The sequence below is a fragment of the Drosophila teissieri genome, chromosome 3R (genome assembly GCF_016746235.2).
Source record: "Drosophila teissieri strain GT53w chromosome 3R, Prin_Dtei_1.1, whole genome shotgun sequence".
Taxonomy (NCBI): Eukaryota; Metazoa; Arthropoda; class Insecta; order Diptera; family Drosophilidae; genus Drosophila; species Drosophila teissieri.
The window spans coordinates 31,631,813-31,643,692 of NC_053032.1; the positions used below are offsets into that span (position 1 = coordinate 31,631,813).

At 47.2% G+C, this 11,880-nt stretch overlaps 1 protein-coding gene across 2 annotated transcripts; it reads left to right on the plus strand.

The window, feature by feature from the left end:
- Positions 1 to 42: 42 nt before the first annotated feature.
- Positions 43 to 3,652, plus strand: LOC122622574 (microprocessor complex subunit DGCR8). 2 transcript variants are annotated; one of them, XM_043801133.1, is made up of 6 exons: positions 43 to 236; positions 608 to 859; positions 1,374 to 1,580; positions 1,637 to 2,586; positions 2,669 to 2,923; positions 2,986 to 3,273. In XM_043801133.1, the coding sequence occupies exons 2-6, from the start codon at positions 628 to 630 to the stop codon at positions 3,271 to 3,273; spliced, it is 1,932 nt and encodes a 643-aa protein (XP_043657068.1). In that variant the 5' UTR covers positions 43 to 236; positions 608 to 627. The 2 variants fall into 2 exon arrangements, with proteins under 2 accessions (XP_043657068.1, XP_043657066.1); XM_043801131.1 differs by having other exon boundaries at positions 43 to 859; positions 2,986 to 3,652.
- The last annotated feature ends 8,228 nt before the right edge of the window (positions 3,653 to 11,880 follow it).

The window sequence follows — 11,880 nt, forward strand, 5'->3', positions numbered from 1 at the left end:
TATGAGTAACGAATTCGAAAGTAACTTGCCGGCTTGCGAGTAGCCAGTATTTTAAAACGTCCTGCGCCTGGTCACACTGTTTTGCACTAAATAAATTAGAGGGCGTCTTTAAATTGCAAAATTCCTTGCAATAGCTGTAGAAAAGTGTTTAGAGCTGCAATTGTCATAGATCCTAAGACTAAACGTACTTATCCGGAGGATAATACCCGGAACCACCAATAACCCCAATTCAAAAAGTGCTTATCCGTTTCCGCAAAGCTGCATGTGGTGTTTGTTTCGCTTGTTTGGTTATTTTCCCCAAATAACCCTCTCTCTTTAAAGTCTCGAATTCTCACTTGAATTGCGCAGCTTTTGCTTTGGGATTCTGTCCAACAGATTAGGCAGAATCCATCGCGAAAGACGCAGCAAGTAGCAACGTTTGTAATCCGCGAAAGTGCAGTCGCAGAATTTTCCGGCGGGGCTTCTGGCTTAACCAATGTGGCACTTCCAATGAGAAATCAATTGCAAGGCGTTGGATGCTCTCAGTATTGGTTATAGGCGAGATTGGCCCCGGGACAGCATTACTAGACCGTTCCGATCAGTCCGAATTAAACCCCTTCCGATCTAGACACACATCTTTAAAACACAATGGCGGAGAAGCCGCTGGCCGACTGTCCGGATTCCGGGCAGGTCCGCAAGCGACCCCGGCTGGAGGACGAGGAGCAGGAGCTCAAGGTGGCCGGCTTTTCGCTGAGCGCCATCGAGGAAATGCGCCAGACCCGGGACAACGAGCTCCAGAACGAGCCCATGGACCAGCAACTCCGGCAGTTCCAGGTTCTCGACGAAGTCGGCTCTGGCAGCGATGAGGACGATGAGTCAGGTGAGACGGAACTAAACCTCGGATCTAATTCCCAATTCATCCAGGGGTTTAAGTTATACCAGATAACAGGCTAGGTCACATGTAACGACTTTGTAATGACCACTTTTGGTTTCTCAGTGCAGGCGAGGTTCTTATCTCAAGATCTTGGCGCCTATCATTGTGCAAACAAAGGAGGCTGATAAAAGAGTCAGCCGGCAGGTTAAACCACGATATAGCAGCTTCAGTTTTCCTTTAGCTTCTTGTCAGGCAGGTGGCGGCAGTTTTGTGTGGACATCTCCATGCGCATGATACCCATTATCCGACTGGCTTGTCCAGCTTCCTCAGGTAGAGCCACTAATAAGGAGGGATCATTTTAATGAAACATCAAAGAGCTATACAAATGTGGGCCAACCCGTGAACTTGCCATTCAAATATTCTGTGGGCCCTCCCATCAACTTTTCGACTGGTTTCCCATTTCCCAGACAAACAGACAGCTTATCTATACCGTGATTGTATCTCCTTACATGGCAACCAGACAACGCTAGCGAGCAGCAGGGTGGAAAGTATGGAGAAGGAGGCGACATGGAGGAGGAGGAGGCGGCTGAAGGTGACGGCGAAGAATACGATTCCTCGGAATTTGATGATGAGGAGATCGAAAATCTGCTGGACGAGAAGCTGCCCGACGAGCTCCGCGAGTCAAAGCAGCCCAAGTACGAGCAGCGTTTCAAGACTGTGCTAGAAGGTCAGTGGTTTTCACCAAACAAAGATGACCATTACTTTAATTTGTTTCCATTTTAGAAAAACGGCTTAACCACTTTGAAGTCCTGCCCGAGGGATGGGTGCAGGTGACTCACAACAGCGGAATGCCGCTCTTCTTGCACCGCAAAACCCGCGTCTGTTGCGCATCGAGGCCCTATTTTCTTGGCACTGGAAGTGCCCGCAAGCATGCAGTGCCCTTGGGAGCAATCCCTTGTCTCAACTACAGACGGGCTTTGGAGGAGGAGTCGGAGGTGGAGCAAGAAAAAACAGATGAAGCGCCTCCAGCGGCTGTGTGTCCTGTGACCGGAGCTGCCGCCTTACCGGCTGAACCCATGGACGTGGAGGGAAAAGAGAACAACGACGGCAGCTCCGTTCCCAAAGCCCAACCAGATGGCTTAACTGCCCTTATGCCAGCTGCCAAAATTGTCACGGTCAACGAGAATACCCAAAAAGAATCCATAACACCGGAGCAACTGAACACCTACTGCCAGAAACTCTTCAAATTCAAGGTGATCCGTGTGCTGCGATTTCGGAGTTGGAATGCTCGCCGCAAGTTCACCAAAAACCGCAAGCACATCAAGAACATCCAACGACCCACGCTGCCCGATGGGACTAAGCTAATTAAATTCCCAATACTAGCGGCAGCTGGCGAGGGCTCAACAAACCCGCGCGGTCGGAAGGAGTGGATCATGAATCCCAATGGCAAGAGCTTCGTCTGCATCCTACACGAGTATGTGCAGCATGCTCTGAAAACGCAGCCCACCTATGAATTCAAGGAGCTCCAAAATGCAGCCACGCCATACTCTGCCACCGTATCGGTAAATAATCTCAAGTATGGAACGGGCTATGGCACCAGTAAGAAGCAGGCCAAGTCCGAGGCGGCTCGGGAAACGCTGGAAATACTCATTCCCGATGTCAAAGACAAGATTACGGGCAACAACAAGGACCAAAAGAGCGGTACTGCCAAAAAGGCTCAGAGCGATCTGTCTGTAAGAAAGATAACTATATAGAATTTCATGATTTCTGAATATCGTGTACTTTAATGGCTTCCTTCTTATTCATTTCCTGCAGGTTTTCGATGACATCCGCATCGAAGATCCCCGGGTCACCGAATTTTGCAATAAGACGACGGAGCCCTCTCCCAATGCCATTCTGCTAACTTGTTTGCAGCGCAACTACGGCAGCGATGTTCAGATCAGCCAGGAGATCAACCGCACCGCGAATAACAAGAATGAGTTCACCATGACCGTGGGCAAACACACTGCCAAAGTGGTTTGCAAAAACAAGCGAGAGGGCAAGCAATTGGCTTCGCAAGCAATCCTTCAGGTGAGCAGTGATAGGTTCTTTGCATACATTTTCATATAACTTTTAAGTTTACCCTTTGTCAGATTCTACATCCGCACATCCAGACCTGGGGTTCCTTATTGCGCCTCTATGGCAACAACTCCATAAAGACCTTCAAGGAGAAGAAGCTGGAGGAGCAGGAGATTACCGTCCTGCAGAGCAAGGCGGCGGTTAATCAACCCAATCACGCCATACTGGACAAACTTAAATCCGAGATGCTGAAACTGTGCGCGAAGCAGGAAAGCGTCCTGACCATGGGCACATTTGTTCCGCCAAGCGACGTCGACCTGCCCACTTCCTCCGGGTCGAATTTGAACAACGTCGAGCTTTGATTGGGAAACATACATTCTCTCTTGCCAACTTTGATTCTCTAGTAGTGCATGACAAGCTCCCAGTCTCTCAGTTACCCAGTTCCATATTCGAAAAGCTAATGAGCTAATGACAACAACGACGCGTTCTCTAGAGGCACACGAACTGATTTCAAATCGGCCTTCAACTATCTGAACTGGTCAATAATGAACAACTACTCATGAAGTGGCTTCAACAAGAGGCCAAAAATGCAGAGCAATTGCTTATGAAGTGGTTTTACATTAAGGTAAATGCATCATTAAATTGCCAAATATAAGTAGTTCATGTCTGCAATAGTTAAGATGTGGGGTTCAATTTCATATTATACAATTATAAGCTTAAATAAAGTACCATTTAAAAATACTCTCCCTTGTATTTGGGGATTAAGATGTTTATAAAAGTAGTGTTCTAAGATTTTATATATCATTCATTTGGGCAGACGGCAGGGCAATTATTTGCTCATGATGTGCAGATATTGTTTACCTAATTCCCTCGTAAATCTTCTCGTATCGCTTTCGTTCTTGAAACGTCCAAATACCATTGACCCGTAACCAATTTGGAAGACTTTTAAAAAAGTCGTATTAAATATAAAAAAATGGATATTTACATGGCCATTAGGAGGCTCGGGTCGGGTGTTTTGGGGGGTCCTTCGGGCGGTCGTTAGGTGAGTGGATGTTAATATTTAAAGCGAGGGGTGTAGCGGGGTGTAGCAGGGTGTAGGTTCGTAGGTGTGTGTGCGTGCAATTATTTAAAAGACGATGCAGTCATAAATTATGCTACATTTTCATTTCATTCTAACGTTTCCTTTTTTATAGCATTCCAACGAGCGTGGCACACAGACATATTTACCACGGAGAAAGCGGAGAGAGTCGAGAAAGAGAAGAGTCGGAGAGAGAAAGCGAGGGGAGAGCGGCGCAGGCGCAGATTCCCGGATTTTGCGCAGCAGCCCTGCTGCGAGATGAATTGTGGCGAGTTCTGACTTGCCAATTCGCAGTCCGTATCTGTATCTTCAGTACGGATTCTTCGCGTGGCGAGAAAACCACTACCCGGCGCTCCTATCCTCAGGACTTTCGTCTGGCATTCATAATTAAATCACAGTAACTCGGCACAGACCGACAAAAAAAAAACGGGGAGAAAAACAGAAAGCCAAGAAGAGCATTCGGGGGCAAAGCGGAAAAACGCCAACTGCAGTGGAGAGCAGAATCATTTTTATTGACATTCATCTTAGTTGCTGTCGCCCGTCAACCGTCAACCGTCAACGGTCGCCTGTCAGTGCTCCTCCATCCCTCGGTGTGCCCCAAAAAACCCACTTTATAGCCCCCAGTCCCTCGATTCGCGACTCCCGACTCCCGACTCTCGATTCCCGGTGCTCGTGTGTCGCGTGTTGCAAGTGCGTGGGCTGCCCGTCAAATCACTGGATATCACAAGCGGTACGACACGCGCGCCGTTTTTGATTTTTCGCCTAACGGTGCAGAAATTGGGCCTGGGCCTGGGAAAAAAGTGCGGAAATTCGGCGAAAGACGGAGTACTCGGAAAATAAACGGAAAATCGGGTACACACACACACGCACACGCACTCCTGCACACTGTGTCCAATGCATTTGGCCCGCCTGGCCTAAGCACTCGGAGATATGTAAATTATGCCAAGTTCTATCGGAATTTTCGTCAGCGCCAGTGAATCGGTAAACAGCAGCCGCCGGAGCAGCGGAAGCGGCCCGCAGTTCGCAGGACGCAGGAGCAAGCCAGCAGCAACAAGGACATCAGCAGCAGCAGCAACAGCAGCAAAAGCAGCAACAGCAGCAACAGCAGCAGTAGGTAAGCGGTAGCGCATTAGGCGCCAAGTGTCAGCGGAGAATGCTGGAAAATTCAATAATCCGCCGCAGGGCGCCCAATTGTGCCCCATACACACGTCCTCCTCGCCGTCCGCCCGACCGCCCAACCGCCCGTCTGCCCGAAAAACCCACTCCACGCCCCCCATTTGGGCGCATACCGAATGAACTCGTGCACGGGCAGAAAAAGTGGTTACTACCAAATGGGCTGTGGGTTGCAGCACTTTGTTGTGGACTGAAAAGTGAATTGCACGGTGTTCTTTATGCTGATTTCTTAAGCTTGTGTAATTTTTTGAGTTTCTTTCAAATGTGTTCCTAAATCCCTCTAGCTCAAATGAAAGGACAGGCCTCTTCAAACCCCAAGTCCACATCCTTTTCATAGGCGAGGGCGGTTTTATTTATCTTACATTATCACATAATGGCAGTTCTACATCTGCAGTAGGCGTGTGTTAATTGAATTACAATATTTGGGGATTTTGTGGCGCCGCAAAACAACACGGAACAGAAAGCAGAAAGGGTTGAGTAAATATTGGCAGAGCAACCACTGCCAGCTTTTTCTCCCCGTGCACTTACATGGCGCATATAGGATACTCGCTCGGCTCTGCCGTAGTCTGTTGCGTCCAAAAGTAGGTTGACTTCGGTCTGGCCGGGTTTTGGGATTGGGATTGGGCCTGCTCTGCTCTGCTCTGCTTTGCGTTTGGCGATGGCTTTTGTTGCGCCGCTTTGTTGCCGCTCGATATTCGTTTAGTTTCAGCTTCAGTTTCAGTTTCGGTTTCAGTTACTGTTTCTGTTTCTGGTTTGGCTTTGGTTTCGTTTTCACTTCCAGCTAATTTCGGTGAAATAAAGAGATGAAGAGTAAATAAGAAGTCGGGCGAATTGCGGACGAATTGGGGGAGCGCCGCTTCCCGCGGGAGCAAGTGTCCTTTGAAGTTGGGCTAAGTAAATCCAGGTAATGCTGCCCAGGACCGCGGGCTTCCATTTGGGGATTCCTTTTCGACCGAAACAAGGACTTCTTCGGGAAACACCCGAATTATAGACCCTTTCTAATACATTTTCTTTTCCTGGCTTCCGGCGGGTCGCCTGCTCCTTTGCTGCTTTCGCGTTCATCAATATTAAAAAAATTATTTTCTCTTTAGTTTCGTTCAATTCCGGTTGACAACACTCGCCTCCATTAGATGTAAAGGTTTCTTTCCCATTTACACTAAGTAATTGTCCTTAAAATCGATTTTGGAAGACCTTTCTTGATGATTTTTTAATTCCTATTGATGAACCAGTAATTATATTCGTTCTAGTCGTGGCTGAGACTTTTCACTTGTAAAACGCTTTTAAGAACGCAATTGGGAAATATCTGCAAGGTATCGCATTTAATTGCCTTCCCAAAAAGCTTACAACTTAAAAGCATTTCTATCTAGACTTTCCACTTCGTGGCTAACGCTCTTTTTTACTTACCAGGATTTTTCCATAGCAAAACAGATTTTCAATGTTATTTTTGTGTACCAGTTTAAAATGCAGAAACCGATTTGAGGTGGCAAAAAATGGAGGGCCAAAAAAGAAGGCAGCGCACGTAAGCTTTCTTTTTAATAATGCTCACATTCCCGAAAGTTTGTTTTAATTAATATTCCGAAATGCTAAACAGACGAAACCAGACAAACAAGCCAACGAAAATATTTATACAAACCTGAAAGTTAGTAAAACCCGGCTGGAGCCAAGATTCCTGGGGATGCGTAAACTTGGCACTGAGTTTGGCCCCTTCTCCTTGGAGGAGGAGGAGGAGGAGGCAACATTTTCGTTTGCGGGTTGCAATGGCAACGATCCGGGAGCGATGGCACCGCAAGGTGTCCTTTGATGTCTGATAAGAAAATCCGGGCAATGTGACACCTTCGGCTCAATGGATGACCGACCCATCAGCCATCACCCAACACCCATCACCCCTTCTCCATTTTCCATTTCGCATTTCGCATTTCCCACAAAGCGACCGACCACCAAGAAATCGGAAAATGCCGGGGGAAGCGGCGCTAGTACTTAATAATGCAAATACCCACAAAAACTTTCTGGGGGACGGGGTTCTGAAAAATTCCAAAAGGGGCTTATCAAATTCTCAGAATGGCTTTGCCCAAAAATAGAAAAGTAAGCCAGAAAAATCGCATTCACTCAGCGCCGCTCGACTGTCGCCCAATTTGGCGTGGTAACAAATTATCGCTGGCCGGGAAAATCAATAAACATTAATCTTGTGGCGATTTTGTCTATATCCCGCACATTATTTGCATAGTTAATGGCCACGACCACCGTTGCCGTTGGCCATTTAACCGACAACCAACAGCCAACAACCAACATGATGGGTTTAAGTCCGAGTGGTTGGCCAATTGTTGAAATCATTGCCCGCCGGTCGAGCTGATTATGGCCACTTGTAGTTATGATTGGGAAATCGATTTCGGGCGAAAAGCGTAAGCTCCGCCCGTTCACTTAACTGGAAACTCGGACGGATTCGTTTGCATTTGCATTTGTATAATTAAAACTGATGTAGAGAACTCGGGAGCCCCGGGCGAATTCGGATTGTTCGAGTGTTTGGCTTCCTGGGAAACGCAAAGGTGTTGCGATGTGGCAGCAACGACTCCAATTAACATCCTCGAGCAGACCTCAAGGACTCCGTTGCGACGTAGATTGAATCTTGTGCTTGTGTGTTCAACATGGCGTATACATAATGTATAAATGAGTTTTCTTAGAGGCAGCGTGACATGTGAGTTGTCCATTAAAAGGGAAATGAAATGATTCTGCTAATAGACCCGGGGGATTTCTTTTTGATTGCTCTTCGGACGTATGCACATCCACTCCACTCCACTCCACTCCACTGCCCCCGATGTTTTCGTTTCCATATTGACTTCGAGGGGCACCTTGACGCCCGCAAAAAGCAATCTCATCGAAGGCAACTTTATCCCATGAAATTAAAATTTAATTTCAATTAACTTATCACATCGTTGCCAGCATCCGACACCCGAAATCCGACACCAATCAGGATTCCACGCCTCCGCCGCATCAACACATTGAACGCCCGGCTAATCTACCACAAAATACCTTGAGGTGGGGCATCCGAGGTTCCCCTTTTGCATTTCCCTGTCACCTTGCCAACCTCCCATCCTGCCACCTCTCCGAACTAACCAACTTGCCACCTTGAAAATTTCATAATTAAACGTTGCCCAACGCCGGCTTAAACCAAGCCAAGCCGAGCTGGGGGCATAGCCCTGGGTGACATCTTCGAGAATTCTAATTAAATCATCCCCGAGAACTTTTGAGGACTTTCTGTGTTGATTCATGTTCCATGTGGCAGCTGCCCCAACTTTGCTCGGGAATCCAAAAAGGCAAAAAAAAAGCACACACACACAAAAAAGAATAGATGAGCAAAATCCGAAAAATGAAATGGAAAACTTTGCTTGCCCAGGAATTTCACTTGATTTCTATTTGTTGTTCTCCTGGCGAGTCCCTCCGCTCCTCCGCCCCCCTGCAGTTCACTTCTTAGCCATTTACCGGTTCGTGTTATATGCCGACTAATTTGTGGTGTTTGCTTTTGGCCTCTTCAGACTCCTCTGCTGCTGCTCCAGTGGTTCCGTTCCGTACCGTTCCGTTTCGGGTCGGTTCTGGCCGGGATCTTCGCCGAGGATTATGCAATGTGGTCAGGGCGGAGGGTGCGGGAAGGGCGGGTGTCAGTATCTCATGGTCATACAGAGGAAAAAACAAATATGCCATTTTAAATTTTCATATCACATGCTTGCTGAAAGAGGGACAAGAAAACATTTTTATTCTCTAGTTAGGTAATTTCATTTGGGACTCATTTCTGTTATTAAAAGTACATCACTTTTTTCTCAGTGCCCACGCCGACAAACTCACTTATGTACATGCATGGGTACAAGATTCATAGACTCATAAATCTTTGAGTATTGAAAAACCATTTTTGCCTATAAGAACTCGTGCCGAAAAGTTTATCCGGCGTACACGCTTTCCGGCTGAAGGGTGAGCGAATCGGGGCTCTCGATTGGATGGCATGACGTGGGATGGTAGGGGATGGTATGGTGTGGCATGGGATGGTATGGTGTGGCATGGTATGCTATGGTGTGATATGGGATGGGGTTTCCGACCGGGGGCACGGGCAACATTCGCAAACTTGGCTTGAGGTGAAAGCAAACAACGTGACGCCGGACAGCGAACAACGAACACCAATGACGGTGTACAACACTGAATGGCAATTTAGCCAGGACTTCAAATGGTTGCAGGGCATCAGCAGGAAGGGGCGGAGGGGGTGGTGTGCCCCCCACGGGGTGGTGCTGTAGTTTAAGCATGCCCAGCATCAATGCTCTCGGCCGTTTTGCGAAAATCCACCAAAATAATATTGTTATGTACATTTGTTGTGGACCTTGGTTTTTGGTCAATGGTCAGGGCTTTAAGTCACACAGTGCCCCCATCCGCCATCGGCCTTCCTCCACTCACACATACGCGGCATATGCTCCAAGCTGGCTCACACACACACACACACACACACATAAACATGGCCAACGAAGCGTTCGAATCGAGAGAGGGATATTCATGAAATGGAATAACTAATGACTTTATGCTAGGAGCGTGTTTTGTTAATTGCATTTGACGGCAGAGCGAGACGGAGATGTGGCGAGGCGGGGGAGAAAGGAAGATGCCACAATTTACACTTGGGGAAAATATTTATCTTCCTAACTTCCATTCATGTTAATTACTTTATTTGTGCTATGAACTGAACTAAACGTTTCAAGCGCAACTTGGCATTTTTACAAGAAAATACTTAGACTAAAGGCCACACCAAAATTATTGTTTCAGTGCAATGGCTCGCTAAAACTGGCCTCTTCGGCTGGGGAGGCATTAACTGCGGATGGGAAAAAATTGTGGCACACACTCGGTTTCCTGTTGTGGCAACGAAACTTAACGAAATTAGAGGAAGCCAACCAGTGGCAACGGGCGGAGGAAGAACAACAGTTGACAGAGACCGCGGCTAATGAAACCGCAGTTGAAGTGGCTAAAAGGGGCTAAAAGGGGAAAGAGTCGCACAGGAAAGGGAAAGGCAATGGGAAAAGCAATTGGGAAAGGGGACGCCCTGGAAATGCGAATGCGAAAGCGAATGAGTGGAAATGGCTACTCAAGTTACCCGCAGTTACAGTTTTGTATCTCATTCTCGGTCGGTGTGGAAAACAGACCCCCACCGCCCTCCAGAAAATGATGGCGACAATTTGGCAATGGCAGCGATAAGTTTTCCCAGTCCTTTGCGGGGAATAGGACTACGCCGTTCACATGTGCTCCATTGTCTGATGCGCCCGCTAAAAGGGTTACTCGCAAGTCCCATTTGCAGGTCGCCAAATTAGCCCAATTGGTTTTTGGGGCTTCCGAGCGGAATGGATATCCTGGCCAGAAACCATTTGGTCGGGTATCTCATTTTCAGATTCACAGATGGATCGATGCCCGAATGACTGCGTATCTGCTAATTGATTAACCTAATTCAAAGAAGCTCACACGCACGAATCAATCATTAGCCGAAGGTTCCTGCTAATTAAGCGAAATATCATCGATTTTCCGTTGAATTCCCACTCAGTCTAGACAAGTGCAGGAATGCGTAAAATCACGTAGAATAATTGGACCAGTTTTTATGCTACTGAAGGTAACCTTGGCCAGAAAGCATTGGATATATATTACATAGAATGACATTTCTGCGCTTATCAGTCACACAGTTCTGCACCAATTAGACGCTTTCAACTCCAAGTTGCATGTCCATCGGCAATCGATGGCTCCAATCCACTTCTCCACTCCCTTCCAACATCGACTGGCCCTCTAACGTGCACTTGAAATTAATTGGCCAGCTGTTCCCTGTTCGCTGTTCTCTGGGCCACTTGACTTTTTCATTCGGCCACCTCAATTATGAGAAAATAAATACTTAACTGCATTTTAATTAGCCCGGGGAAAAAGATGTGCCACAGCGGCTTGTGTGGATCCTTGAATTGTGCACATACTCGTATGATTTGAGGCAAACTCACTTCAAAGTCAAAGCTCAGATTGGGCCATTCAAGTGGCTTTTCGAAGGCCGGGGCTTGGTGACCACTTAATTATACGTATACTCGTGTGCTGGACCTTCTCTGCATCACCAAACCATTACACTGCGAACAATGCTGGATCCTTAATAAGTTATCTTTAAAGTTTAAACTTATTCTTGCTTCGTTTCAAATACGTATTGTATTTCTGTAACTAACATAACTTAAGCTCGTACTACTAAACTCCAGGAATTCCTCCAAGTGCAGAAATCGAGACGAGGATGCGAGGACACGAGGACACGAGTCCTGACTCCTGACTTCCTCAACGTCCAATTTGCGTACTTAAATTCATTTCACTTTAATTACGAAGGTTTCCCGTTTAATATTTTATGCTCCACTCGCAGCTCTTCGCTGCTGGCTGCCGATTTTCCCCCGACTTCCTGCCGATTTTCCGCATTTTCCATCCGCCCATTTGGCCACGTTGCCCAGGACCGCTTCATCTGCTTAATGTCAGTTATTTTCATTACCCCCCAGCCGCCCTGCCGCCCTGCCGCCCAGCCGCCCAGGACATCGACATCTCCAACGCGCGTTGTCAGGCTGGTGGTCGGCTTCTTTTTTATTATTTGGCTTATTTGGCCGGGATGTTCTCGCATTTCAGCCTGTGTTTTTGGTGGGTAAATATTTCGACTATAAACCGTATTAAGGTATTCATAAATTGCCTGCTG